This window comes from Mus caroli, unplaced genomic scaffold (genome assembly GCF_978045245.1).
Source record: "Mus caroli unplaced genomic scaffold, Mus_caroli_1 scaffold_7, whole genome shotgun sequence".
Taxonomy (NCBI): domain Eukaryota; kingdom Metazoa; phylum Chordata; class Mammalia; order Rodentia; family Muridae; genus Mus; species Mus caroli.
In genome coordinates, this window is record NW_028227262.1 from 65,182,701 (window position 1) to 65,200,075 (window position 17,375).

Below are 17,375 nucleotides of genomic sequence, written 5' to 3' on the forward strand. Positions count from 1 at the left end.
TATAACAATCCTAGGCTGCTCTCACTTTTTTTGCCATGGTCCTCAGCCTCAGCTGCATGTTAAAGGTCTTAGGTGGTGTTGGAAGGCCCTGAGCCTGGGCCACACCCCCAGAGGCTGTGGTGACACTTGCACTCTGATGAATGTTAAATCCATCATGGTGAGTTTAATGCCCATCCCAGGCCAGAGCCCCTCGAGAGGGGGCTCTGAGCTCTCTGCAGTCTGGAACTCAAGATGCTCAGCTACCTCCAGGCAAGTGGTACCCATGCTGGTCATGGAGCCATTGAGTAAGATGGGACTTCTAAGATGTGAATTCTAGATGCACAATAGGCACAACTCCACCTGCCCTGGGGTCACACTAAGCCATCTTCTACCTGAAGGAGCCTCTGGTGGGCTAAGGCAGGACCTGATAACTGGACCCCTAAACGTAGAAGGATCTGCAAACACAGGGAGACTGGAGACATACAAACAAGACTTACCTCAAAGCCAGGGATGTGATGGATGGCTGGCTAGAGAAGAGAGAAGAAGGTGTCAGTCATGGTCACCCATCCCAGTCCCTCATCTTCACCCTCATTTCCATACCCACAGCCTGTGTCAAGTAGTGAACAAGCCAGGGCTATGGGATGTCCCAAGCTAAAGGGGCAATAGGCTGTATCCTGCAGACACTCAGAGCAGCTTACAAACGAGGTTCATGTGGAACCTGTGGCAAGCCTGGGGACAGCACTCAAAACAGCCTGGTGTTTGAGAGTATGGTCCTGGTTACAAGATCCAGAGCCAGACAATGGCCCAGCCAGGCCAGGATCCCACCCTTACCTGCTCCCAGTACCCATTCACTACACCTGAAGCCCCTTGCCCCAAACTAGACAGGCTCAAGGAAAACACACGGGGAGTGACCCAGGAAGAAAACCTGCAGTCATCCCAGAAGCCAACAGCCTACCCTGAGATGGGTTGTGTCCTGACTTGAAGTCAGAAAGGATGACCAGTGTACGTGTCAGTGTGAGGTCTCACTTCAGTTCCTACTGAGTGCAGTGTGTGGACAGGCCCGCCACCCTTGGCCTGTGCCCTAGCTGGGCCTCCCAGGCCTGGAGAGTGGCCAGCCTTACCTTCTCTCTCTGGATAAGCTCGAACGCTGCCAGAAGCTCGCCGGCAGGCTGGCTGCCCCGGGTCAGTGGGAACCAGGCCAGGCGGGGCATCCGTTCCAGGCTTGGCTGACAAATACAGCGACCCATGAACTCGTCAGCGCCCTAGACCGGTGTAGGAGAAGAAGAGTCTGTGTCTCCCTTCAGCCACCTGAGAAAGTAGGCCTGCGTGCTACCTCCTGGGCTAGAGAGGGCCCCACAAGTCAGGGCAGCCTCTTGTGTGGAATGGCAAGTTCCTCTTGGTGGGAACTGTGAGGACAAGATGTTAGCAGCCTCGAGCTGCAGCACTAGGGTGAGATTTCTGCAAGAGTTGGGAAGTCCTTCTGTATATCCAACTAGTAGTATTCCCCAGGCTTTTGCTTGATCCATCTCTGAGGTCATCAGAGACCAAGAAGAAACAAGCTGCCTACGCTTCTTTAACAGCCTCGTCTGACATGTCAGGGCTTCTCAGATCACTTAACTGTGTTTCACCCCTAACTTCTCCATTTTTCAGGTTTAAAAAAATGTGATATTGCTTATCAAAGTGAATCTTACTAAAATGATGTCTTTACCTCCTAAGTCTTGAACCTGGATCCCTCCTTCACTTCAGCTGCCCATAAGATAGAGTTCAACCCCCTTCAGTCACTGCATATCTGTTCTTCCTGGCCTACCTCCATACCCATTCCCCCTCCCCTGAAGCCCCTCAGCCTTGTCCAACTCTTGCTCCCATGCCTTTGTGGTGGTGCCCACCTCTCCCCACCTCAGGCACAGTAGACAGACTACCCATAGCTCATGGGGCAGTCGACAGAACCAAGCCTCAGACAGATGGTGCTATGAACATCACATGCCCTCAGCCCTGGCCCAGGAGAGGAGCTGGGAAACAGCCCTGACTGTTCTCATGCTACAATACAAGAGGGCTTCAACTTCTCCATGAGCCATCCTGGAATAGGTACCAGTTCCAGCACTCACACCATGCTAATGACAGTCCAGATCAGAAGAGAGAAGCCAAGCACTGGGAAGGGCCTGGGGCTTCTCAGAGCCAGATGTGGCCCCCTTAGCTGCAGAGGGGTGGGGCTGGCAAGGCAGCAGAGACCAGGGTAATGGTAATTCTAGATTCACAGTAGGAACAACTCCATCTCATTTCTGGAATCACCAGGATAGACCATGATACTACCCCAGGATAGACCATGGTTCTCCCTTGCCTTCCTCATAGCCTATCAAGCATGAGAAGGGCAGATTGGAGCAACATTTCCAGAAGATTCTTCTCAACGAGTGTTTGTGGCTAGCCAGCCAGGGACAGAGCAAAGGGGACCCTGCCTGAGTAGAGAGCAGCAGTGAGATGGAGAGTTCGGAACACATTTCTAGAAAACGTTGCTGTGGCAGGGTATGGGTGAGAAGACCTCCAAAGGGCTCTGGCTCAGCCTGGGAACCTACCAGCTTGCCTTGCACCAGACCAGCGCCTCCCAGCCCCCATTACCCCCCTCCTGCCCCCACAAGCACCAGGACCTACACTCATCCTTTCCCTTATGGGGTAAGTCATTCCCCAGGGACACTCCATCTAGTCACTCTCTGCCCTTGAGCTCAGCGTTCTCAAGAGCTCCCAGGTCAGAATCCCTGAATCAGACCTGCACTGCCCACTGCCAGCCTCTGGCATCATTTGAGGGCCACCTTATACAGCATCACCTTCCTCCTCACCCCTGGCTGCCATGCCTTCTCAGGACCTCTGATGCATCATTATGGTAACCTCTTCTAACCACTCCTCCTTGCCACCACACCGCCTGCCAGACCTGACCTCTCTACCTAGTCTTCTTTTTCTGGTACCACATGGCCTCCCTTACTGAAAGCAGCATTTTGACCCCAATACCCCGGCTTGCCTCACTCTTCCTCTTCCTCCTCCAGCAGCCTCCACACTTGCTAGGATGCCCGCATGGTGTCAGGATTTGGTCTTCGCCACAGCTTGCCCTGGTATTTTGCACAGCACTGTCTCACACTGCAGCATAAACCACCTTGTTTTGTTTTGTTTTTAGGCGAGGTCTCAAGTAGCCCAGGTTAGCCTCAAATTTGATAGGTAGCCAAAGAGAACCTTGAACTTATGACCCTCCTGCCTCTACCTCCCAAATGCTGGGATTACAGGCCTGTGCCACTATGCCTAGTTTATGCAGTTCCAGGGCTTCGTCCATGCTAGGCAAGGACTCTACCAGTTATGTCCCAAACATAGCACACACCCGTTGCAGTAACTTAAACAGAATTTAAAACTCAGAAACACAAGGCTGGTGGCTCCCAGACAGCACTGCCAGAATGCCATGGAAAGGCTCTGCCTGTATGGCAGGGCCATGTGGTGTTCCAGATACTCCATCTCACTTAGAGCATTCTTCACACTAGAGTGTCTCAGGTCCCACCTAGACAGCAAACCTCAGGCAAGGGGCCACTCGGGCCAGTTCAACAAAATGTTCAATTAGTAGTTGTGGCGAGGAGGGACAAGATAGAGCCGAAGAAAAGCCAGCTACTGATCCACAATTCTGTGTGCTTTCAGGGATCTGATCCCTCCCTCCCCCCCCCCCCCCTCTTTGATTAGCCATGTCTTCCCAGGGTCATGGGACACGGGCCAGCCATCTATTTTCAATTCCTCTATAATCATTTCACTGAGCAGTCAGGGAGAAGGCTACAGGTCCAAGGCTTGGAGACCTAACACTCAGAGCATAGCTTTCCCCAGCGTCCTGGGGATGTGAGCATACTCACATAAGTGTCGTGGTCATAGAGCTCCACCACGATGCAGGGCGGATGCTCGGCGACACTGGCTGGCTCGCCGAAGATCTCGATCTCATAGAAGATGAGGGTTTGATCCCAGGTGGGGTTCAGGGTGTTCTTCTCTACCACTGTCTTCTGGCTTTGATGCAGGAAGGAGACGATGGCATAGGGATCTGGATGGGGCAGGTGAGGAAGGAGGCAAGACTCAGCTGTGGTGGTTCAGGAGTTCCACAGCCACAAAACCAGAGCATGGTTGTGGCCGTCATTCTGGAATAATAGCACACAGGCCAGATGCCACTTCTGAGCTGGCTATGTGGAGATGGAGATAGCCTGAAACTTCAAAACTTCCCTTTCCCGTTCCTACCTGGCCACCTGGGTGAGGTGTACCAGAGAAAGTGGGTTCCTGGTAGCCCATTCACTTATCCAACAAGCCTTTCAGAGTGCCTTCTGCACAACACACTAGGGACTGGGGACACAATTGGAACAAAACATAAAAATACCTTCCCAAACCAATGACAATTTGAATGAGAACATGGAAGGATAAATACAAAGGGCAGGGAGTATGTTCGAGGTAGATCTGGGTTTCTTCAGCAGTTCACCACGGTTGCCACACAGTGGCACCCACAGAAAGCCCTCCCACCTAAGACACCATCAGTGGGCCAGGAACAGTTTCTTCAGCAGTTCACCATGGCTGCCACACAGTGAAAAGGCAGGAGACGCACACGTGATAGTGTGAACCAGTTATGAGGCGACGGCATTGTTAGAGGCAGAGTTGACACTGTCTTAGGTGGATGCAGAATCTAGAGCTGCTCAGCATGCACAGTGCGAGCTCCTCATTGGCCAAGGATTCCTGAGCAGCCTGCCAGCCCCAACGGCCCGGGATACAGCCAGTCATTTTCTCTGCCTTGTCCTAAGGCAAGTTGGTATGGTTGGAGCAGATTCTAGAATGGTGGCCCTCAAATGTGCAGGTACCATGGAATCACCTAGAATGTTTTCACAGTTCTCTTACACATGTGATGTGGCAGAATTGGGTAGGGTCCTTGCCCTTTCTAGCAAGTCCCAGGCAATATTGTGAGAAACCAGCATGAGGTCTATGGGGTATGTGAGCATTGGGAAAAGACTGAGGGCTTGAGGGTATGAGTTTAGGGGTAGGGTCCTGTTCGTTGCTTTGGCGTATGAACAGGGAGTGTGAGATGGTGAAGAAGGGCCAAACACAGGCCCTAATGCAGCTGATACCTTCAGCCCCAGCCCTATCCAAAATGTCAAGCCCCCAAGCCAGACAGCCCCAACACCATCATTAACTCCCTAAGTGACCAAAGAGAGCTCCAGTGGTCTCAAAAGGCTGAGAACTGACCAAACAATCCCATGCCAGGATGGGGAGGCTGGGATCTGGGCCAGGCTTTCTGGCCATAAGGAAACTAAGAGAGAAATCAAAACCTCTGCACAGGAGGTGACAGAGAGGGGGGCTGGCACCGAGTGACTATAGAAGATTCGGGAAGGTGAAGCGAGATATGGGCTTCCAGTTAGGGTAGACAGCAAGGTCCGACACTGTGACTGCCTCCCACGAGCTGGCTGTAAGGGTGAGGGTATCCGGATCACAGTGGGAAGCATTAACGCACCTGTGGCAGAACCACCCTGGGTGAGCCAACGGGCACTGAACCTGAGCCCAGCCTGCTAGCTCAGGAACTGAGGGGCAGTAGAGGAATCGTGGAGGGCATTCCCTGGGATGCTGGCTTTGAACCTGACTCTGTGGTTGGAAGAGGGCAATGGGATGTCCTTAGCAGAGAGAGAGAGACTTCCCCGGGGGAGTGCCTCCCTGGCACAGGACTCCCACACCCACACACAGGTCCTGGCAGGCTGGCCCCAAGCCCTCTTCCTTCTGCCCCTGGCAAGGCCTGGCGGCGTCTGTGCGTTTAATGAAACCGTCTGGCTGTGATACCATCAGCTCTAAGCTCGGCAGAGAACCTCTCCCAGTTCCAGTAAGGGAAGGAGGGCGCGTTCCGATAAATAAAACCATATTAGAGAGCCGGCGAAAAGGCCTCTTTTGTTCCCACCCCCCCACCCCCCTATGCTTCCCAACGCTTTATTTTTATAAGCGTGCGGGCCCCAGACCGACTGCGTTTACACAAAGGTCACAATTGCACATTGTAGCGGCCATGCACGTTGTATTGCTGTTGGCAGCACCCCCCACGCCGGCCTCCTAGCAGGCTGGCTCTCAGGCAGCTCCAGCAGCTCAGGCAATGAGCTCAGCGCTGGGGGGCAGGGGGGACAGACAGGGGGCAGCTCACAAACAAAACTCACCCAGACCCACACGCATGCACCCCACCCACCCATGGGAGGGACAAGGACAACAAAGGCATTGTAAAGAACAGACCTGGAGGCCTTGGGCCTCAGACACTGGGCTACTGTGTACCCAGGGCCCAGCCTCCACTAACTGCCCCTCCCCCCCCACCGCCCATCTCCCCATTCCCACCCCTGCAAAAGACAGAAGCAGCAGCAAGGTGACCAGATGGACTCACAGATACACCCTCTGTCAGGAGGTAGAGTCAGAGGGTAAGAGCCAGGTCCCCATGTTCATAGTCCAGCCAGCCTGAGGGCTTCAGGACCCAAAAGCTCCAGCAAACCCCCCATGGGGGACATGTTTGAACAGATCTCTCTGAGGACCACGTGCTGCCTTTGAAAGACTCCAGACATGGGCCACTTGAGAGTACCACCGGTTTCCCTCACAGGAACCTGTCACCAAGCCCCTGTCGGGACAGTTTTTTGTATGAGTCCTGCTTGTCAGACCTTCCTGAAGCAGTTGACACTTGCATCCCATCAACCAGCAGAAGATGTGAGTGATGGACAGCAGTACTCCTCTGCCAGAGAGGATGCTGCCTCTAGAACAGTAGCCTGAGCTCCCAGGTGGCTAGAGGTGGCCTGAGTCCTAGTCAGGTACTCTATGCCATTCCCATAGGAAAGGAAGGGGAATGTACGACAGAAATCAAGACAATGTCAGTTCAATTTTTGCCATAGCAATATTGCTACTACAAAATCAGGAAGGACAGGTGCGAAGATGATACCTGCCTGTGACCCTGGTACCAGGGTACTGCAGACAGAAGAACTGGGAGTTCGGGGTCATCTTTAGCTACATAGTGAGCTCCAGACCAGCCTGGGCAACAGGAATCCCTATCACAAAGTAAAATAAAATTTAAAAAGAAAATTAAAATTAAATTTAAAATGTTTAAAATTATCGAACTCAGTGTTGTTGGCAAGCAGTGGGTAGAGGGAGTGTTCTTTCTTATTGGAGCAGTGACCCTTCAGAAAGCAGCTGGGCAAGATGCCCTGAAAACATTAAAATGTAACCTTCTCCTCACATCCCTGAGCATCAACTAAGTTAGCCAGACTCTAGGTCCAAAGACGTCACTACAGTGGTTCTAGCAATACACCCCTCATTCACTACTCATGTACTGACTGACTGGCTACTACATGGTAGGGATAGGTAGGGTAGCTCAGTGCCCAGGATGCAGATGAAGGAGACACCAACCAAGCTTTTGAATGTGACGCCTGGGTGAGGACGGTCACTACCCATGTCAAGAAGCAAAGCAATACAATTTAAGCAGGGGACATTGAAGAGGGTGGGTCAGTGTCACCTGGCTACATCCAGTCAGCTTCCCACAGATGCCAGCCATGCACAGGGAAAGTAGCTAGCTGACCTGGGTGACAGAGTAAAGCTAGCACCAGAGCCAGGGAGCTGCAGTAGGAGGGATGGTGGGCAGATAGCAAAGGGGCCTGGTCTGGTGCTGAGAAATCTGGCTCGAGTCCCTCGTGCTCCCCAGTTCTTGGGAAGGCCTTGAGGAATGCTAAACAGGTTAGACAGCTCCTCCCTACACCCTCCCGGTGGCAGCTCAGCAGCTCCGCTGTGCATTGTAAAGCCCGAATCCTTTTCCCAGTCTCTTTCCCAGGAACCCTTTCTAAGTGAAGCGTTTCACGAGCCTCCAATGCAGTCTGGAAAACCCCTTCCCATGCCTGTCGGGTAGATGCCTTGCCTCCACACCCCACCCCACCAGAGCCAACCTGAACAAAGAGTCTGGCTTAGAAGACGGAAGGCCAAACAGTATCCAGACATCAGAAGTCCAAGAGCAGGGAGTCCCTAATGACATCCAAACCCAGGGGTCCCTATGGCACAGGTGAGGTGAGGTTCAACAGACCCCACTGTGACCTGCCCTAACAGGAACGTCTCTCAGAACCACATCATTTCAGCTTCACTAGACCACAGGCCAGCAGAGAGATGTGAGACTTCAAAAGTAGATCCCTCAGGTCATAGGTCACTACAGCATGTAGCATCTGGCCTATTGGTCAGCTCTCTTTAACTGGGTTAGCCAAGGACTACCCCTTTGATCCCACTGACCTGTAAGATCCTCAAAGACGATATAATAAACATATCTGGGCTCCCAATATGTTGTAAGACAACCTTTCCCAAAGACCCTCTGTATGGAGTAGCAGTTGTCAGCAGAGCTGACGCTTCATTCAACACAGAAGTTCTCAGTGGAGATGGGGCAAAGCAGACAGCATCTATCCTTCAATAGCATTGGTGTACACAGAACCGGGAACATGTGGGCTTGGACTGTGTTGGGAGATGACATGATGCTGTCACTTTAAAGGGTGACGAAATCTGGCCAGATGGAGCCAGGAACAGAACTGATGGTAGGTGATGTCCCAGTCCTTTGGAGTCAAAGCTTTCAGCTCAGAGCAAAGCATGTAGCAATATCAGGGAAGTCAACGGGGATTGGATGCATCTTATACGCTTTCTGTCTGATCTCTCCTGCATACACACACACAACTCAAGCACACACCGCAGACACCTTCCATGGGTCTAGAGAGTGGATGTGACCACAAGGGCAAGCCCCACTGAGGAATAGTCCTTACCCAGGCTGTCTGAATAGCAACAGCCCACCAGTGCCTCCTCCAAACTCCACATCCAGAGGCTGTCGGTGGGGACAGGCCCTGGACAGCACTAGGCAGCTGGAAGATGCTCTCAGCAGAAGCAGTCACAGCTGGACCCTACCCTGGCCTCAGACATTCTGCCTTCAAATACCAGTTTCCTCCAGAATGCCAGCCAGAGACTGGGCATAGCACTGAGCAGCTGGCTGTCTCAAGGTCAGTTCCCGGGGAGAAATCGCTTTGGTTTAGGGTTTGGGAGTGAAAATAAACACTTCGAGTTTTATAGGTTCCCCCGTGCTGGCTGCTGTTTTCCTTTCCAGCTGCTGCTCAATCGGGCCTTTCATTCAGAAGCCCATGGCCTCTGAGGAAGCCCTGGGCAGCACCCTCAAAGCTCAAGGGACGTTTATCTGGGTGGAAAGTATGACGTCTCCCAGACCAGCGCCTACTGAACCACTGTATGATCCGCATGCTGGGCTCTGGTTCCCTGGGCTACCATCCTGGGGTGGGAAGACCTGTCCTTCAGAGTCCTTAGCTTAGCCAGCTCAGTTCATAGAGGACAACCGGCCTTCCACCCTCACCCACAAACCCCCACTTAAAGGAAAAAGGCTAGGCTGGAAATAAGCCCATGTCAGAATCCTAGACACGGCCACTGTAGATGTCTAACTGCCCCCATCCTGTCAATGTCATTGTACAGAGGGCTGTCAGGACCTGGCCCCAAAGCCCAGAAGGGAAGTACTCCAGCCATGGTGCTTAGCTGAGTGGGGCTGGAGAACAGGTCATTGGGAGCACAGGAACCTGGATGTGAACTGCAGCTGCCGGGGAGAAAGAAAGTGAAGACTTGGAAGGATGGGCACATGGCTACAAGCAATGCAGCCACTCTGTGACCAGAAGGCCACTCTCAGAGAACCCAGTCTTTCAAAGCCACACCAGTAGGTTCTTGCAGGGGAACAACTTTGGACTTATTTCCCAACTCTATCCACCTATTTCAACTCCAGCAATTAACAGAGCCCACCTGGGTCTGTATTTCTTTACCCATAGAAGAAAGGAGTTAGGACACTTAGCTGTCAGTATCTGCCTAAGCACACATTCCAAGATGCTTGGTAAATGTCTTTTCTTTCGATGCGCAGTACTGAAGGCTCATAACAGGGAAACAAGGCACCTCCCTGAGTGAGCTCCCAGCAGATGGGGAGATTATAGAAGACAAACCTCAACTGAATGCCACAGTGGATAAGGGCTCAGAGTGTCAAGTGCTGGGAACTAAGTGATCAGCGCAGCTTAGGGGAGTCAAAGGACATGTGATCTGGGTCTGAGGAAGAAATGCATTCCAGACTGAGAAAACATGAAATGCACATGCAGGGGCCTTGCTATTATGGATCAAAACTGGTGAGGGCAGGGCTCCTGGGTAGAAGGTACAGAGACAATACAGTCACCACATCTCAAAGGCTTGTCGGACAAGGGCAAATATGGCAGACTCATCTGTCAGGATCTATGCTTCAAAACAAGAGAGCAAGAAGTCCAGTAATGCTTTGGGCAGTGTGGAAGGAAGCAAGGAGAGCAGGGAACCAAGAAGGAACAGGGCCAATACACTGCTGAAGCCAAAGTGCATGGAACTGTGTAGTGAAGTCTTCCATAAAAGACCCCAGGCCAGGCAGGCATCCCAAGAGCGGAGTATCAGGGCCTGGGAGCTGGGTCTAAGATGGGTCTGGGAGGGTAGGGACCTAAGAAAGCTGGGTCTGAACAGAGAGGGACATCACTAGCGATTCCACAAAGAATGACCTCTGGGAAGGAAAGGACAGTCGGCGAAGCCAAATCCTGCTACAATCTCATATGAGGAGCAGCTGCCCTGAGACCAGGAGACATGGGGACCTGGAAACAGTATCCAGCACTCACAGAAGATGATCCACTCAAGGATCCTGCTAGAGGCTGCAAACACTCTCCACCCTCCCACTGGGAGTCCTGAGTCCTCTCCTCCTCCCACCTACCCGAAAATGAGTCCTTGTCCATCGCTGGCAGGTCTCGGGCCTGGTACAGGTAGCAGCGCAGATGGTAGCGGTTCCCATCTTCACTCAGGAGGAAACAGAGATGTCATGTGATGAATAGGGTTGCTAAGGGCTGGAGCTACAGGAAGAGGAGGGTTTGCCCCAGGAAGGGCAGCAGACTCTAGCTGAATATGCAAAGGACAACAGCCATCATACAGAGTGAGCCTCTTTTGGTTAGGAAGACAGATCCTAGCTCGGAAGCAGCACTTGGCATCCTTTGAGGCTACCCAATCCCAAGGAGAGAGACAGGGAAGGAGAGAGGGCAAGACCAAACTCATGATTACAGGAACTTGAATGCACACAATCTCATCTCTAACACACAGATATGCATGTGGGCATGCATGTGGGCACACATACCAAAACACCCAACTGGCTTGAAAGCACACACAGTTAGTTCTCTAGAACCTCAACACACACACACACACACACACACACACACACACACACACACACACATACACATACAAGCACCCACACACATGCACACTTACTTCTGACTATGGAACTTCACCCCAAGTATGAGGTCATGCATACACAGATGCCACCGAACGTCACTTACAGTCAAAGATGCAGGAGATTGTGGGTCTGTTAACGCCAAAGCTCAGGGTAGAAACAGACATGGAGTCTTCGCTCTTGTCATCCACCATGCCACCCTGGAGACACAAAGCTTATCAGGGAACAATAGAAAACTGACCCTGGAACCCTGCTCCCAGCAAACCCTGATGTTAGTCCTCCTAATCTGGACATACATGGCTTCAATCCAGAAGCAGCTGTGGGTCTGAATCCTTCAGAGGTTCTTATACCTGAGGGGCAGGGTGCTTCTGCTCAGACCCAGTGATTTGTCCCATCTCTCCCACTTGACACCAAGGATCGCTGCCCTTAACCCAGGCCTGGGCTTCAGGCAGGCCATGGTCCCCACAGCTGCCCTTAACAGTCCCAAGAACAAGGTCTTCTCCTCTCCTGTCCTTGCAAAGGGACCAAGCTACACATGCAGGAGGGACATGCTCCTCTGCTATGCACCGAGGTCCTGCTGCAGCTGCATGGGCCCCGGCTCCCACACCGGGCTTCCCCCTGCAGATAGGAGAAGGGTACAGTGGTGCCCCTCCACATCCTTTGGCCACAGTCTCAACACGGCTCTGGAACTGGATCACTTGAGTTCTGATGCTGCCTGTCACTAACTGTCCCTGTGACTTCAGACAAGTTGTTTAACCTCTCTGACTCATTTTTTTGTATATCAGAGATAATTATACAGTGTCCAGCTCAGAAAGTTGCTGTGCCTATTAAAGATAGATGAGTAGTTCTTAGGAAACTGCCTGGCATGCAGTAAGTACATGCTCAAAGGTTAACAATCCCAGTCTTAAGGGAATAAGGCACAGGGATAGGGCTGAGGGGATGGATGTCAGTGACTATGCACTACACACGCTCACACACACACACACACACACACACACACACACGCTCTCACACACACACACACACACACACACACACACACATTCCTATGTGTTAGGAATTATTCCAGGAGTGGCTACAGATGTGATTTAGTCAGTAAAATGCTTGCCTCACACACATGAAGATGTGAATTTAATCATCAGAACCCATGTTAAAATGCCAGATGTGGTAGCCCACACCTGTAACCCCAATGCTGGGGAGACAAAGACAGGCAGCCTAGCCTAATTGCAAGCCCCAGGCCAATGAAAAAACTCTGTCCTTAAAAGCAAGATAGATGGCTTCTGTGGAATCCTCCCCCTGAGGTTTCCAGAGTACACACACACACACACACACACACACACTATATACACTGCATACAACACACACACACCACTCCCACACATACACACACCACCTCAACACATACCACATACACCACATACATACCACTACCACACATACATTACCCAACACATCACACACATACCACCCCAACACACATATGACTCCCATACAGTCACATACACATATGCATACACACATATTAAGAAAGTTATTTCAGCTGGACATGGAGTCACACTCCTTTATTTTCAGCACTTGGAAGGCAGAGACAGGTGGATCTCTGAGATCAAGGACAGTCTGATCTACATAGTGAGCTCCAGATCAGTGCCTTCCTGGTGCCTTTGAGAAATGTATACTATTGCTCATGTGTTCCTTCTGCATCACATCTCTCACTCTGTCTGTCTGTCTGAGAGAGAGAGAGAGAGAGAGAGAGAGAGAGAGAGAGAGAGCAACAACACAGAGGGTATTATACACAGACAGATTCAGACTCCAGTCACACCTAAGATTCTGTCTCCCAGGCAGGTATGGACCCCAGAAGTCCTGGGGTTCCCTCACGAAAAGCAAACCACTTGGCCTGTGCCCTGCCACACTAGTACCCTGCCTCAAGAATAGGCATCTGATGCCCGTAGGGCTCCTCTCCCAGTTAGAGGGTCTCTGGGCTTTGGCAGATCAAGTGTGGACAAGCCTTAGGGGGTATAAGTCACAAGGACACATGGAAAGCAGGCAAGGGCACTGAAAGTGGGGCTTCATGGCCCCTAGATGTAACAGTTCACTACACACACACACATACACACACACAAATGCATGCACACACACATACACACACACCACACATAAACACACATGCATACACACACCATACATACACACACACATACACACACATACACACACACACACACGCAAGCACACATACATACACACATACATACATACATACATACATACATACATACATACATACACACACACAAGCATGCACACACACCTTGATGTGTCTGTCACTGCTTAAGTGGGGAGCAGAAAGCAGGCTCTTCTGGGAATGGACAATACAGAATTTCAGCCACTTGTCCTCAGCCCATCCAGACACAGGTATCCTACAAGCAGGCAGTATAACTGGCTGAGCACATGTAGGGAAGTTGCCCACCTCACAGGACCCACAATACATCGCTGCTTGCTGAAACTACCAGTACGTACACACACACACACACATACACACATACACACACACTGTACCTCCCCTCCCATCTCCCCTCACAGTGCCTCTCTCCAAGCTGCTGGCAGTATTTTCTGGATCCATATGCAAGTACTGTGCCTGCAGCCTGAGATTAGAAGAGGTATTCCCCTCCCTGGGAGCACAGGGGCTACGCCAGATATTCCAGGCCTGGCTCAGGGCCTATTAGAATTCCTCTTGAAAATTCATGAGGCCTAGGTTTCCTGACCTGACTGACCTGCCTTCCAAAGAAGGCCCAGCCACCCTATATGGTCCAGAGTCCTCTGGCCATCCCCATCTGATCTGGGACCAGGGATTATTTGGGAAAAGCACTTTGGGAGGCAGGGCAGATATACTCCTAGAGCCAGGCAGAGGGACAACTTGGAGCCTAGCCTGTCTCTGACTTACCTGTTGGGTATACGGGGGTGGGGTGTGGGGGTGGGGACAGAGACACAGAGACAGAGAGACAGAGAGGGAGACAGAGAGAGACACAAACATACACAGAGAGAGACAGAGATAGAGAGGCAGAGACTGAATCTCCCAGGGGGTCTGAACATCACCCTAAACAGACCCCATTAATGTCTCAAAGCAGGCAGAGAAATCCCTCCCTGCTGAACGTCTGTAGAGACTGAACTGGGGCTTCAGGGTAGGGACATCCTAACACCAGCACTTCACTTACATTCAAACACCAGGGATACCCTGAGACCCCTTTGTCACCTCAGAGATATCACCTCTCAAAGGGGCCAGGGAAATCCACTCTAAAACCCAGCCTTCCAGCACCCTCATGTACCCCAAAGGGACCTCACAGACACTATACGGTTTTGCTCCTTTCCATGATGTTGATGTGTAATATGCTGGTTAATATACTGATCATGGCTAATGTGGGCTCCAGGAAGGTACCACAATAACCAGGCACCTCCAACAGTGCTTAGCGCAACAAGGCCTTAAAAACATCACTGAGTTGGTGGATCTAACCCAGGACAAGGCCTGCCTTGTCTGAAAGCATCTTTCTCCAGAAAGAAGACGAGGGCTAAAGCAATTCTCAGAGACAAGCGGAGGAAAAGAGCCCAGAGAGACACCACCCAAGTCAGCGTGTGAACGGAGGCCTGGTAATACTGGTACCAGTCAGTCAATTGGCAACTCTCTACCTTCTCCATCATCACTATGTAGTAATCAAATCCAGGGACCATCCCCAGAGCTGGACCTTGGAACTTTCAAAATAGAGAACAGAAGCCGGGGTTCAGACAAGGGAAGACATCCCTCAGAGAACAAAGAACAACGTCTGAAGTGTGAAGCCACCTGTCCTAAGCAGAGGCAACCAGGGCAAAGTTTCATGTTCTGGGTAGATGATGCTCTCTGAGGACCACCCCAGGCCATGTGCAGTTACAGTAAAGCAGGAGGACCGGCCATGTGCCTGGAGCTCTCAGAGTGGATAAAGGAAAGGTGGCCAGCATGGCCGATGGCAAGTTCCTGAAACCCTGGTTCTCATCTGTGGGCTTGTGAACACTCTGCCCTGGGATACTCCCCATGGCGAGGCCACTGGTACCCTAAGCAGGTTTGAAGTATCCCTGGTCGCCTAGCTAGCTATCAGTAGTATCCCACTTAGTTATGACTGCCGAGATGTCTCCAGACACTGTCAGATGCCACCTAAGGGAAGAGCAGTACCCTTCATTTAGAAACATTCATTTAAAAAGGGATGACAAACTCCCTGCCCTCAGGCCCTGCCATTTAGGGTCTCTACTTAACTATGTCGTTTCTCCAGTCGTGTGTTAAGCAATTCCTCACCCAAAGCTCCACTTCTTCCCCTTTAGCTTTCTTTAAAGTCTTAAGCTCACCCTCCTTCTTCTGCCACAGGGCCTTTGCACACGCTGTCCTTCCCACTCGGCTTGCCCTTTCTGCTCTCCTAACTTTGGATCCTCCTTCAGCTAGGTCATTGCAAAGCATGAGCTTTTTGTTTGTTTGTTTGTTTGTTTTGTTTTGTTTTTGTTTTTTTGGCTGCCCACTTTCAGCAGCTTGCTACCTCTCCAGTTTGTCTTCTGAAGGAAGCAGGAAAGGCATGTGGAAACAACCTTTATACCACACACCCTGGTCATATCCCTGGCCCAGAGTTGGCTCCAGTGACAGAAAACTCAGCCTGCCTTACCTTGGGCAACATGGGCAGTTCAAGGACCAAAGATCCCAGACAGGAGGAAGTTAATTGTGTGGCTAACAGTGTTCCCCTCACCTCAGGAGGTCTGACTCTGCCTTAGGAGGAACCCCCAGGATGTCTTGGTAACCAACAGGCTGCTCAATATTATCAGAAGGGCAGAGCAGGATTTTTGGAGCTTCCCTTTTGGGAAGGCTTTTCCTGCAATAGGTGTGGTGTAATCGTGGGTAGGGGGAGCGAAGGAGGGCTGAAGTGGCAGGTGGGGAAACTGGAGTGGGGATGCCTAGTGGGACTCTGTGAACGCCAGGTGTCATGGGATGCCGCTGCTGGGGTCACTGCCATCCGCCCCTCACCCACTCCTACCCAGCCTTGTTGGCCTAGGGCATTGGGTTTCCCACAGTCACATTCTTCACTCCATAGCTCATGTGGAGACTCCCAGGCTGGGGCTGGCAGCCATGCCGTCTGTGGCCACACACTGTGTCCTAGGGCAAGCTGTATATGGGATCCTGTGGCTCCCTCGGCAGGGGACTGGGCCGCCTCCAACCCACTGCTGCCCGGCAGGAGGCCATGGATCCCTGAAGGAGCCTGAGGCAGTAAGGAATAGAAAGTAGGCCTCGGAGATGCTATGGAGTGCCCCCAAATGTCCCCAAAGCTGAAGCCAAGCTGGTTGGGCCTGTCCAGTACTGACCTCCAAGTCCTTCAACCAAAAGGAGGTGGGCAGGTTCTGGGTGCCTTACAAAAGGGGTTCCCCCTCCCTTATCCAGATGAGATGGGGACTTAGAAAAGGTCCAAGAACATGCTTGGGGTTCTTTGAGAGCTATACACTACCCACCAGGAAGGCTGCTCTAGTCTCAAAGGGGAGTTCTGAATGACCCAAATTCTGGGGGACCCTATCAGCACCCATGTGGGAAGGAAAGAGGGAGACAGTGAGGAAAAGGTGGGCAGAGCAATCACAAGCTTAGAACACTGGGGACAGTGCCTCAGATGCCACACCATGACTGGGGGAGGAATCAGCAAGGCCTCAGAGGAAAGTTGGGACCATCCAGGAGACTCCTGGAATTCTCCCTGCATTGGCCAGGTCAAGCAGAGAGCCATAACCTAGCACAAGTGGGTGCCCTCTTCCTTCTTCCAGGAAAGACTACTCCCATCACAGGACAGGAAGAAGAAGCAAGAAGAGCCTGGTGTCTGGGCCACTGGGAAGGACCCTACTAGCAGGAATTAAGCATCACCCATCTGTCTGTTCCTACAAATAGGGCTAAAGACCCCAGGGTGATAAGTGTTGAAGCTACTCCATAGCCACAGGGTAGATTATAGACTTGGGGCTCTGCAAGGCCATTACTAGACAAACAAGGAAACTGTCTACACTTACAACTTAAAAAATTATATTTCAGGCTGGAGAGATGGCTCAGTAGTTGAGA

The 17,375-nt window shown here is 51.7% G+C and overlaps 1 protein-coding gene across 16 annotated transcripts in view; it reads right to left on the bottom strand.

Annotated features, from left to right (window-relative positions):
- Positions 1-17,375, bottom strand: part of Dysf (dysferlin) — a 201,616-nt gene that overhangs the window by 69,500 nt on the left and 114,741 nt on the right. For all 16 annotated transcript variants that reach the window (XM_021164299.3, XM_085840480.1, XM_021164311.3 and 13 more), the window contains 5 exons: positions 11,385-11,478; positions 10,769-10,846; positions 3,855-4,036; positions 1,101-1,241; positions 477-506 (listed from right to left, as the gene is read on the bottom strand). In XM_021164299.3, coding sequence (XP_021019958.1) covers positions 477-506; positions 1,101-1,241; positions 3,855-4,036; positions 10,769-10,846; positions 11,385-11,478 — 525 coding nt within the window. The remainder of the gene's footprint in view (positions 1-476; positions 507-1,100; positions 1,242-3,854; positions 4,037-10,768; positions 10,847-11,384; positions 11,479-17,375) is intronic.